The 12,394-nt window shown below is 41.6% G+C and overlaps 1 protein-coding gene across 3 annotated transcripts in view; it reads left to right on the top strand.

Moving 5' to 3' along the window:
- The window catches only part of CNBD2 (cyclic nucleotide binding domain containing 2), a 59,038-nt gene that overhangs the window by 14,665 nt on the left and 31,979 nt on the right, over positions 1-12,394 (top strand). For all 3 annotated transcript variants that reach the window (XM_079128200.1, XM_079128201.1, XM_079128202.1), the window contains 5 exons: positions 573-626; positions 2,047-2,210; positions 5,756-5,912; positions 6,374-6,525; positions 9,914-10,052. In XM_079128200.1, the coding sequence (XP_078984326.1) occupies positions 573-626; positions 2,047-2,210; positions 5,756-5,912; positions 6,374-6,525; positions 9,914-10,052 (666 nt within the window). The remainder of the gene's footprint in view (positions 1-572; positions 627-2,046; positions 2,211-5,755; positions 5,913-6,373; positions 6,526-9,913; positions 10,053-12,394) is intronic.

The following is a 12,394-nucleotide window of genomic DNA, read 5'->3' on the forward strand; positions in this document are numbered from 1 at the left end:
TTTGTTTTCTTCCTTTCCTCTCTTTTCTCTATTTTCGCTGCACCCTTTCTTCATTTCTCTGCCTTCTTAACAATGTTAATGGCTGGAAACAGTGTAGTGCTGAGTTAGGGCTATTTTTTCTTTTTTTTTTTTTGTACTGGAAATTCAGTCCAGGGGCACTCTTACCACTGAGCTACATCCCCAGACCTTTTTTATTTTATTTTATTTTTGAGGGGTACTGGGGATGGAACTCAGGGGCATTCAACCACTGAACCACATCCCCAGCCCTATTTTGTATTTTATTTAGAGACAGGGTCTCACTGAATTGCTTAGTGCCTCACCATTGCTAAGGCTGGCTTTGAATCCAAGATCCTCCTGCCTCGGTCTCCCAAGCTGCTGGGATTACAGGTGTGTGCTGAGCTGGGGCAGTTTACATGGAAGGGCCAGCTGGTAGGGCATTTCTCATTGTTTCCTGCCCACTGCACTGCTCCAGGTACACAGCGATTTCAGATGCAGAATTCAGGAGTAGTCTTACTGATTCTTCCTTCTTTCCTTACTAATTCTTCCATCTCTCCCTGCCTCATTTCTTTCAGAAAAAGAAGCAAGGCCGAATTACATTTGATACGATGGACTTTGTTGCTGAGGAGGTATGCATAGCTCTAACACAGTAGGGGAATGTTCTGTTGTATCATGGCCTGGAAGAAACACTGGGTATCAGGAGAACTAGTTTGGTCCATGCTCTGCACTGATTCATTATGTCACCTCTGAGCTAGCCACTTATATTACTCATCTGTAGATGATCTTAGTGACCCTGTCCAGCCCTGGCATTCTAAGACCATGGGTACCCCCGAACTGGTTGTCATTGAAGAGCTGAGTGGAAGCAATAGAGCAAAGTTCCTGGGTTTGGACACATGGGAAAATAGCAGAAAACAAAACAGGATGTGAGAGACCCAGACAGAGGAGAAAGAAACCAGATGGTAGAAACATTTTTGACCTGTGTGAGAACTCTGGTTTTGTCTTGAACACTCCAAGAGATTGCCTGGCACACCTGCCCCCACATGGGTGTTGGATACCCTTCAAGAGTTTTTTCATTCTGATGAGAAAATGGCTTTTTATCTGTGTGATGCTTTGTGCTGTGACTTATTCTTTGAATTTCAGGCATCGTTGTTATCTTCTTTACTTCTACCCACCAAATCCTAGATGTGAAATTAAAATTTAAATTCCAGTTTTAAATTTAAAGGAACCTACCTAGTTATAGGAAGATTTGAAGTTCTTACCAATGCAGACCTAACTTGACCCTGGTCTTGGAGTAGCCATGTTGATTTTTCTCTCAGGGAAAGAGAAAACAACTTTAAAATTGTTACTTGGACCACCTGTGTCCATCCCTTGTTCCTCCCCTCATCCCTTTGGAGCCAAGATATGGTTTCTGTTGCTTTCTTCTTCTGGACTTAATCTTATTTCTTATATCCCCTTATGACTGAAGCATAATTAGGTAAGTCTTCCAAATTCTTTGTTTCGTTACCTTTCTAGACCAGCTAGTGTCTGACATTGGCATTGAAAGTTAACCCAAGTATACCCTCAAATAGGGAAATAAAGGGGTCTGTCTGAGAGCCACAGAACTCTAGAACTGAGGGCAATTCTGGGCAAAGCAATTGATGGATAGAAGAGGGCACAGAGGGAAAACTCCATTGTTATAGGCAAGGCTTATAGGTGGCAGCCCCGTGAGTCATATCTGATTGGTTCCAATGCAGAGAACATCTTAACTGAGACATGGGTAGTGTTCTCCTCTGATTACAGTGTACGTGTGCTGAGAGGATGCTGCAGGGAGTTGTGAGCCTTGGCATGTGTCTTATAATTAATTCTGCTCAAGAACTTTTGTTTATCAAATGGGCAAGAATCATTATTCTTGGACTTAATGGGAATGCAGCAAGATGAGTGTGTAAGATGCTGATTCCAGCATCTTGCACACCCTAAGCACTCAGTACATGTCAGCCACTATTGTACGGGGAAACAGGGAAGCAGACAAGCAGGAATGTGGGGAGAAACTCTGGCCCTCTCTCCCCCTAGGGTCACTTCCCTCCAAGGGCCATTCAGATTACACAGAAGAAGCCTGCCTGGAGGACAGAGCAGGAGATCCAGGCCCTCTGCAATGTCCTACAGGTTCTGGATAGCTACCGGAACTACACAGAGCACCTACAACTGCTCTTGGCCAAGATCATGCGCTTTGAAAGGTCAGAGAGGGGCATACCTCTGGCCCCTGGGCTGGGTGGGACTGGACTGGTCAGGAGGAGCCTGACTGAGAAGGTATGGCAGTTTCTACCCACCCCTCTGAAAAGTATCAGCAATGAAGTCTTTTGTCAGTTTTCCTGGGTGCTTACTATTAAGGTGGTAGTACAGCTTATCTTATTCACTTACTGAGCCTTCCTAGATTTAATGAGCTGTTGAATCTGGAGAGGCTCTAGGAAGAAGCTCTGAAAGGATCTAGTCCATTTTCTTCATTTTTCAGATGAGGTAACTGAGGTCAGAGAGGAAAAAGACTTATCTTAGACACCCAGTGTCTTAGTTCATTTTATGTTGTTAATAAAAATACCACAGACTGGGTGAGTGCTCTAAAAAGGGAGGGCTCATGATCTGATCTAAATTCAAGGAGCCACATCTGGTGATGATGACCTTCTTTTTGGCAGAGTTCCACAGAACCATGGTGAGAGACTGGGAGAACATATTTATATTCTCTGGACTCTCTCATAAATCGACTAATATGCTGTCATTCTGACTACACCCTCTGACTTTATCTAATCTTTTTTCCCCCTGTGCTGATCAAATCTGGGTCTTGCACATACTAAGCACCTGCTCTACCACTGAGTTATACTACCATCCCAATCTTATCTAATCTTAATCACCACCCAAAGGCTTACATCTAACTATCATAGTAGGATTAAGTTTCCGTCCTCTTAATACCCCACATGGAAATTAAGCTTCAGCAAGAATTTCAGAAGGGACAAAAAAGCAAATTCAAACCAGAGCACTTAGATAATAAGAAACAGAACTGAAACTCAAATCCAAGCTCTTAAAGCCATAATGGATCACAGATGATCGTGCTATCTATCCAGGTAGGTATTAGAATGGGGTCTGCGAATTTCTTTCTTTCTTTCCTTCTTTGGTACCAGGAATTGAACCCAGATGTGCTTTACCACTGAGCCACATCCCTAGTTCTTTTTATTTTTTAAATTTTTTTATGGTGCTGGGGATTGAACCCAGGGCCTTGTGCACGCAAGGCAAGCACTCTACCAACTGAGCTACATCCCCAGCCCTCGTTTTTATTTTTTATTTTGAGACAGTGTCTTGCTGAGTTGCTGAGCATCTGGCTAACTTGCTGAGGAAGGCCTTGAACTTGTTATCCTCTTATCTCAACCTCCCAAATTTCTGGAATTACAGGCATGGACTGCCATGTTCATGAGATCTGTGAATTTCAGTGACCAAAAGAAAAATAAAATCTCTATTTTCATTATTCTCTAAATGAAATTTATCATTTTCTTCCTTCTTTTTTTTTGGGGGGGGGGGTGCTGGGGATCGAACCCAGGGCCTTGTGCTTACAAGGCAAGCACCCTACCAGCTGAGCTATCTCCCCAGCCCCCTTTTTCTTCCTTCTTGAAAGTAGGCAACAACACACCTCTGTAACATTTTCACTAAAGAAATTATAGATTTTTCACATCATGTTCCATTTGTTGCAGATTTCTTTTTTTAAAAGTATTTCTGTTTATGTATATATATGTGTGTATATATTTCTGTTTATGTGTATATGTATATATAAATATTTATTTTTTAGTTGTAGATGGACACAACACCTTTTTTTAAATATTTATTTTTATGTGGTGCTGAGGATGGAACCTAGTGCTTCACACATGCTAGGCAAGCACTCTACCTGAGCTACAACCCCAGCCCTGTTGCAGATTTCTTGAAAAATAATTTATGTTCACATCTTCAAAATTAGGGTAGTCATTGATCTTCTGCTAGATCTTGTTATCATTGCCTTAGCAAAGATACATATATTGCTATACCCTGAATTTGGGTTTTTAAAAAACATTTGTCAGCTGTCACTCTGCTGGATTTTATTTTATATATTTAAAACATTATTCTGTGAAGATTTCACCAGACTGTTGAAGTTCCATGACACAAAAGTACAATGTAAATAACTTGTACTAAAGAAGTCTAAGAGGTGGGCATGTGGAAATATTGCCATTTCTAGGACATCTCAATGACTTCACAGGGCAACCTAGTGGAATATTTGAGGTTAGGCTTGTTTTGAAAATCCAGGATATAAGCTCACTATAGGTTCGTAGACATCCTCCTTCATGGTGGTCAGTCTATGACATGAACACAACTATTTACAAGTCAGCTCTTTATCACTGGTGCAGGATCCTTCATGACCAGTGCATGATGCTCGGCAAAACTGGCTTGGTCACAGGTTTCACTGAGGAGATTGTGTTTGAACAGTTTGATTGATAGTTGGAGGGTATAGATCAGAACATTCTAGGCGGAAAGGACCATTTGCTTTGTTCTAGTCCAGGGAAGAAAAACAAGTCACCACTGTCTGTACAGACTTCACAGCAGAATGGTGTCAAAAGAATAAAATTATAGAGCTAGAACCCAGGAATTTGATGCCCCATCTGTCCCAGTGTGATCTCAGCCAAGCCACTTAACCTTTCTGAGTCCCAGTATCTTCATCAGAGAAATGAGGAAGACAAAAAGGATTTTATTAAGCATGATAATAAGATTTGGAGGAAGATCAAGCAAGTGGTGATCATTCAGGTTTCTGATGGTTGTTGATAATTTCTAGAACTGGAAATTAGCAACTTAGACAGAATTCTCCCAGTTGGAAATGTGAGTAAACAGCCCAAGGGAATGCATTGGTGGCTTATGAAAAGTCCTGGGAGGGTTCTTCAGCTTCAGGCTCAGCTGGATTCAGAGGCTCAGTGTCACCAGGATCCAGTGTCTTTGTATCTGACTCTGTCCCTCTCTTTGATTGTTCATTCATATAAATCTCCTTGTCAGTCATGCTGTCCCCTCATACTGGCAAGTTGGCTGCCATAATCATAGCTTCTGACTTCTATTCAGTCTTCAGTGGAAAAAAAAGAATACCTCTTCCCAGTCACTCAGATCAGAGCCTTGGGATTAGTTCTTCTTGAACCACATTGGCTTTTCCTGAAACATCTGTGGCATCTAAGTTTAAGAACTAAATCCTAGTTTGCTCAAGGGCTGGGTGCCTCTATCCTAAGGGTGCCTAGTTGGGTAATAAGCTACTGGGGATCATAATAAGACTACTAATCTCTCTCTTTCCAGGCTGCTCATCTGTCTTTTACAGACAAGGAAAACTGAGGCTCAGAGAGGGACTGTGAGCTTACCAGTGTCACACAGCCAAGGGCATAACTAGGATTTGGATACTAATCTAACTCTGAAGGGCTCATAATCAGTTAGCTACTCTGCTAACCCACCCATTGCTTTCATATCTCTTCATTACTCAGCTGCTATTCACTAAGCATTTACCATGTGCCTAAGCACATATAGCATGAACCAGACTGGCAAAGGCTCTGCTCTAAGGAGACTTCAGTTTAACTGAGGTAGGTAGCTGGGTAGGTATTAGTGAAGGGATCTGCTGGGCTGTTCTGAAGTTTCTTCTAGTCCAGGTCTATGCTTTCATACCCCAGAGCAGAGAGTACAACCAGTCCAGAGCTTTTCCCTCTTGTTACCAGGCCACCTGACCTTGGTCTTTTTCTAGGTTTGGCCGTAGGCGTGTGATTCTCAAAAAGGGACAGAGGGGCAACAGCTTTTATTTCATCTACGTGGGTACAGTTGCAGTAACTGAGGATGAAGATGGCAGCAGTGCCTTCCTAGACCCCCACCCAACATTGCTGTGCAGGGGCAGCTGTTTTGGGGTAAGCCCAGGGGAAGGGTATGGCTTCCTGGCCTGGGGTTCTGGGTGTGACAGGAGTCTTGCTCAAAACTCTTGACCAGGCCCTGTCCTGCCTTATACTGTTCATGTCACTGGTCCATGTGGGTCTCAGTGCCTTTACCTGTCAAATATGAGTGAGTTGGACCAGGTAATGTCTAAAGCTAACCTTTTTGTCTCATGATTAAGGAGCTTGTTCCCTGTAAAACTTTAGTGAGGCCTCTCCAATTTTCTCTCTGGCCTATTTAGACCTGTTGCCTTGTTTTCCACAAGCAGCAGATGAAGAGGGGGGAACAAACAGGAGTATGGAGGAGGCCAAGGAGCCTGCATTCAGGGGAGGAGAGATTTCAGGGGCGGGGGACTGAAAGGAGAGAACATGTGTGCAGGGCTATGAGCAGGACACTGGAGGTGGCCTTACATGTGCCCTTATCTCTGTCCACCCAACAGGAAATGGGCCTTCTGAGTGCAGGAATAAGGAGGGCCACTGTGGTCTGCTTGGAGGAAACAGAGTTCCTGGTTGTTGACCGGGAGGACTTTCTGGCTAATAAGCTGGATGAAGAAGTTCAAAAGGATGCTCAGTATCGGTTTGAATTTTTTAGGTAACTCTATTCAACATCTTTTTACCCTTCTTTGTTCATTAGTGCTTGACTTTGTCCTAGGCATGATGGGAAACATACTTGGTGCTATTATTTCTGCCTGGAATGTTCTCAAATACCCATTTATCACCCACCTTCTCTGTGTAGCCCTAACTGCTATGATACCTCAGGTCTCAGCTCCTATATCCCTTTCTTGTGGAGTAGTAAAAATAAGAATAGATAATGAAGATTGAGTTCTTGCTGGGTCAGGCATGTGTCAAGCACTTTGTACCACTTGTTGCATCTAATCTCAAATTTAATCCCATAAGATCGTTTCTCTTACTTTCCTCAGTTTATAGATGAGGGAACCAAGGCTCAGGATGATGATATGCCCAGTGTGTCTGATTCAAAAGTCCCTGGGCTTCGCTAATTCACCCCATCTCTCCTTGACCCAGAATAGAAAGGATGCCCTGTCTGTGCATTCTGTATTTCTTTAAAACCCTCAACCATATTGTAATTCTTCATTGCATAAGTTTCTTTATAGCTTATATGACCCATCAGACTATAAGTTGTGTGGTGACCAGGATAATTTGTCTTTTCACCATTGTAATCCTCATGTTGTCATGGTGCCAGGTACATGCAGATGTTTAACAAATATTGAATAAAATGAATGATGGGATACAAATAATGGTAACCATGTGTGGGTCAGAAAGTACTATGGGTACTCTATATATATAAACAACCTAAAAGCAGAACTCATACGTAGCAAAAGATTTTTGTTTTGAGTACTTACTGCCAAGACCACATAAAGATATGTAAACTCAATCTTGTTTGTTTTTTGGTTATTTGCTTTTATATAAAAAAGTGGAAACCCAATGAAGTTATCTGCATTGGCTGTGAAAATAGATTGCAGGGTTGCACAGCTATAGGGAAGTGGTCTGAGCAAAGGGGTCTGGTCTCCTCTGAGAGGTAGTATTATGAGGGGCAATGGACCTGCAAAAATGGGGAGTTAGTTCTAAAAGGAGAAGCAGTTCATTTTCTCAAACTGGAAAAATAGGTCTGACTTCCAATCTCAGCTCTTAGTCTTTGTGTTAGTCAGCTTTTTGTTGCTGTGACCAAAATGCCTGACAAGAACAAGTTGGGAGGGTCAGGGAGGAATAGAAGGTCATTAGATTAGGCAAAGAGGAAAAAAGAGAATGGAGGGGGAATGAAAATAGGAAAGACAGAATGAATTGGACGTAACTTTCCTGTGTTCATATACAAATACATGACCAGTGTAATTCCACATCATGTACAAGCACAAGAATGGGAAGTTATACTCCATGCATGCATGATATGTCAAAATATACTCTACTGTCATGTATGTCTAAGAAGAATTTTAAAAAAACAGAAGAGGAAAAGTGTATTTGGGGCTCACTATTTCAAAGGTTCAGTCCATCATCAGAAGACTCCATTGCTCTGGGCCTAAGGTGAGGCAAAACACCATGGTTGAAGGGCATGGCAGAGGAAAGCTGTTCAGCATATGGCAGCCAGGCAGCAGAGAGAAAGAGGTGTCAGGGACAAAATATAAACTCCAAAGACAAGCCCCCAGTGACCTCCTTCCTCCAGCCCTACCCTATCTTCTGACAGTTCCCACCCTCTACTGTAGTGCCTTCAAATTATTAATCTATCAAATCAGTTAACCCACTGACTAGATTACAGCTTCCGTAAATCTACTCATTTCACCTGTGAATATTCTTGCACTATCTCACATAAGCTTTCAGGGCACATCTCATATCCAAACCATAACAGGCTTATTAAAAGGAAAATTCCATAGACCAATTAAGTTTAGTGGAGATTAATTTGAACAAAGCAAAACAAAAGAAAAACTGTTTGCAAATCAGGCAGCTCCCAGAACCAAAGCAGGTCTTAAGAACTGCTGATCTGTGATCAGACACTATTGATAGGAAAGCAGAAATGAGGCATAGAAAATAGCTTAACTGGCTATACCCTAGTCAGTCAACCAGTCATTTGCCTACAGTTTAAATACTTGTCTACAGCTTAATTAGTTAACTGGCTAACATAGGGCCTTCTGCACCCAGCTAAAACTGCTATGTGATTAGACTTTGAGTTGGTCTATGAATCCAGTGTAGGAGCCCAGTCCAAATTCATGGCCTTACGCAAATTCTGTTTATCAGGTTTATCAGTGATGTGACTCTGGATAGTTTACTTCATTTCTCTGAGCTTTAACCTTCTGTTCTATAAAATGGGCGGTAATGATTTGTCTCTCCTAAGTTCATTGTAAGGATGGAATGAGATGCCCATGGGAAGATTGTGGTCCTATACATGACACATCATAGGTACTCTTCCTGTGGTAGCCCTCCTTCTCTCTTTCCAGACCCTTGTGTCTCTGAACATGGCACTGAACCTGTTCTCATTGGTACCCGAAATAAACTCAGCACTTTTGAGGCCTGAGTCATCTTGAGTTAACCTGAATTGACTAACGTAGCCAACCTGAGTTAGTTGAGATCTGAGCTCATACCCTGTTGGGACTGAGCACAGCTTGACGGGTCACATATGAGGGAAGGCAAGCCCATGACTGGTGGCTAGGTCAGGGGAAGAAGCTATCACTGCAGGGTAGGCCTTCAGCCACAGGGAGCAACTGGAAATGAGGAGAGTCTAGATATTCCCTCATAACCCAGCCCAGAATTGAGTATTTGAAGGCAATATGCCAGAGGGAGATGGATTAGAAAGGGCTGCCCACGCCAAAAGTAGGGCCAGGACTGCTGGGGTGGTGGGGACAGGACAGTCAGTGAGCTGAAGTAAGGAACTATCCTGGGGGATATTCCTTGGAATGGGATTAGCTTAGTGAGCTACATGATTGGGATGGAACAGCAAGGATGGACTGGGGGAGAAGGTTCCTAAAGAAAGAAGTGAGAAAAACACAGCTGGATCACCCAGAGGTATCTGAATAGCAAAGGAGGGGCACTTAGCTGGAGGGGAGGCCTTGAGAAGAGGGTGTAGAAGATTGGCTATGGGCTAAGTCAGTCAGGCAATGGGATGGGTGGTGGTGAAATCTTTTACCTAGATATTTTCAAGAGTTGAAGAGTGAGGTGAGTTCCCTTTCTGGAAAGTATTGAGATCTAGGTCCCTTGTATGATGAAGGGGAATTGGTTTTTTTTTGTTGTTGTTTTTTTTTGCTACCAGAGATTGAACTGATTGAACCTAGGGGCACTTAAACACTGAGCTACATCCCTAATCTATTACTTATTAATTTTTAATTTTTTTATTTAGAGACAGGTTCTTGCTAAGTTGCTTAGGGCCTCACCAAGTTTCTGAGGCTGGCGTTGAACTTACATCCTGCCTCAGCCTCCTGAGCCACTGGCATTCAGCCCAGCAAAGGTGATGAATTCTAACAGCCATCTCCCCTCAGGAAGCTGGATCTGTTTGGATCGTGGTCTGATGAGAAGCTCTGGGAGCTAGTAACCCTGGGAAAGGTAGAGAAGTACTCATATGGGCAGCTGATCGAAAAAGACTTTGTAGAGTCCGCCTTCATCCTGTTGATCTGCAAGGTGAGAAATTTGGGGGTGGGGATAAAGCTGGGAGGTGTGTGTCCAGCAGAATGACCTGTGACCAGACAAGCAGGGTTTGAGTCCTATTTATTTCCTTTTCTGACTTTCCATGTCCCAGCTGGAACAGGCAAGCATCATACTTTGGCCTGCCTGATGTGAAGGATTGCTGAGAACTTTAGGGTATAAAGTAGTACCCTATTATGGGGGAAGATACATTCCAAGACCTCCAGTAGATGTCTAAAACTGTGGATGGTACCTAACCCTCTTTGGTATTGTCTCTTTTCCTATACATACATATCTATGATAAAGTTTAACTTATAGATTAGGCACAGTAAAAGATTAAAAATAATCATAAAATAGAATAATTATAATAATATACTATGATGAAAGTTATGAGAATGTGCTGTTAAAATATGTTTTTGTACTGTATGTAACTCTTACTGTGATGATGTGAGATGGTACTTAAAGAAAGCTCTTTGTAGGGCTGGGTTTGTGGCTCAGTGGTAGAGTGCTTGCCTGGCATGTGTGAGGCCCTGGCTTTGATCCTCAGCACTTCTTATAAATAAATAAATTAAATTAAAGATCCATTGACAACTAAAAAATATTTTTAAAAAAGAAGACTCTTTATAGATTCTCTTTAGTATGTTTGAATTACCAGCATCACTTTTCTTGTGCTTTGGGACTATTATTAAGTAAAATAAAAATTACTTGAACAAAAACACTGTGATTCTGGGACAGTCAATCAGATAACCAAGACAACTTACAACATCTAACTGGGTAACATATACAGCATGGAAATGCTGGACAAAGGGATGGGTCACATCCCAGGAAGAACGGAGCAGGATGGTTAGAGATTTAATCATGTTTCTTAGATTGGTGCACAATTTAAAACTTATAAATTGTATATTTTTGGTATTTTCCATGTAACATTCTTGTATCGTAGTAAACTATAGATAACTAACCATAGTAAACTGTAGGTAACTAAAACTATAGATAAGGTCTTTGGCTATGCTTCACATGCTTTAAATCATTCCAGTCTCACAATAATCCCCAAAAGAGGTTAATATGGTCATTATTCCCATTTAACAGAGGAGAAAACAGATATGGGAGGTTAAGTGGCTATCCAGTGTCAATAGTTGATGATGGTCAGAGGCAAGGTGCAACATAATTTGTGACTCCAAACCCTTCTCAGGAACTGAGATTTGAGTTGACCTGTCAGTTCCTTACATGTTAAGCCATTACAGATATTTGTTGAGTCTTTGCCAAGGTCATGACACATTATACAGGATCTGGAGGCATACAGAGAGGAAAAGGCTGGTTCTCTCTCTTTAGATGTATCTCCTCCACTAGATCAGAGCATAGACAGACAAAGTTGTCAATGCTGAGTACCAAGCAATAGGTGCAAACTGTGAGTTCCAAGAATTCAGGAGAGGGAACTCTCCAAAGACTGGAGGCTTTCAAGTCAGGCTTCCTGGAGAATGTGAGGGGGAAGATGAGCCTCGAAGTTGAACCATTGGACAAAAGGAGGGGGCAAGATTGGTTGTGTACTGGAGTTGGCTTATACCTGCCTGTAAGAACTGATAGTAAAATTTTCAGAGTTGGTGAACATAATACTTACTAAAATTATATAAGCCTATAATTAAATAAATTATATTGGAATCAAGGGTAATACCAAGAACTTCATTTTCTAATGTTGCTGCATTTTACTATTATCTGTGCTCTTGAGGTCATGTCTTCTATATCTGTATGGCCTCTTCCCAACTCCACATTTAGTGAGCTTACATTGCTAACTTAAAATCAGGCATGGTGGTAGTATTTACACAATGAGAATCAGCAAATACCTTAAGTCAGGTCTTGGGTTATGGTTTTGCTGATTGCCTTAAGAAAACAGTAAGAGAAAATGTTTCAATGCCGAGTAAATTTAAAATTGCTCTGGGTCTGTAGCTGTTAGACTGTGAAGAGAAGAAATTTTAGAAAATGCTCTTCCAGTATTTAGAAACTATTTTGATTAATCATAGAACATAATCTTTGGTGAACAAGGGAAGATTTTTTTTTTGTTGTTTTTTTTTTTGTGGTGCTGGGGATATGAACCCAAGGCCTTATGCTTACAAGGCAAGCACTCTACCAACTGAGCTATATCCCCAGCCCCAAGGGAAGTTCTGAAGGTACATAGTGTTAAAGCTAAAACAAGTTTCAATGTAATGAATATAATTTATGTGAGGGTGAAATAGTTAAATAGTAGTTCACAAATAAGATTTAATAACATTAAACTTATTGGGAAGGGTGGATCGGGATGCAGCTTTATTTGTCAAATCATAGTTAAACTTCAACTGTAGTTTGGC

This window comes from Sciurus vulgaris, assembly GCF_902686455.1.
Source record: "Sciurus vulgaris genome assembly, chromosome: 2".
NCBI classification, from domain to species: Eukaryota; Metazoa; Chordata; class Mammalia; order Rodentia; family Sciuridae; genus Sciurus; species Sciurus vulgaris.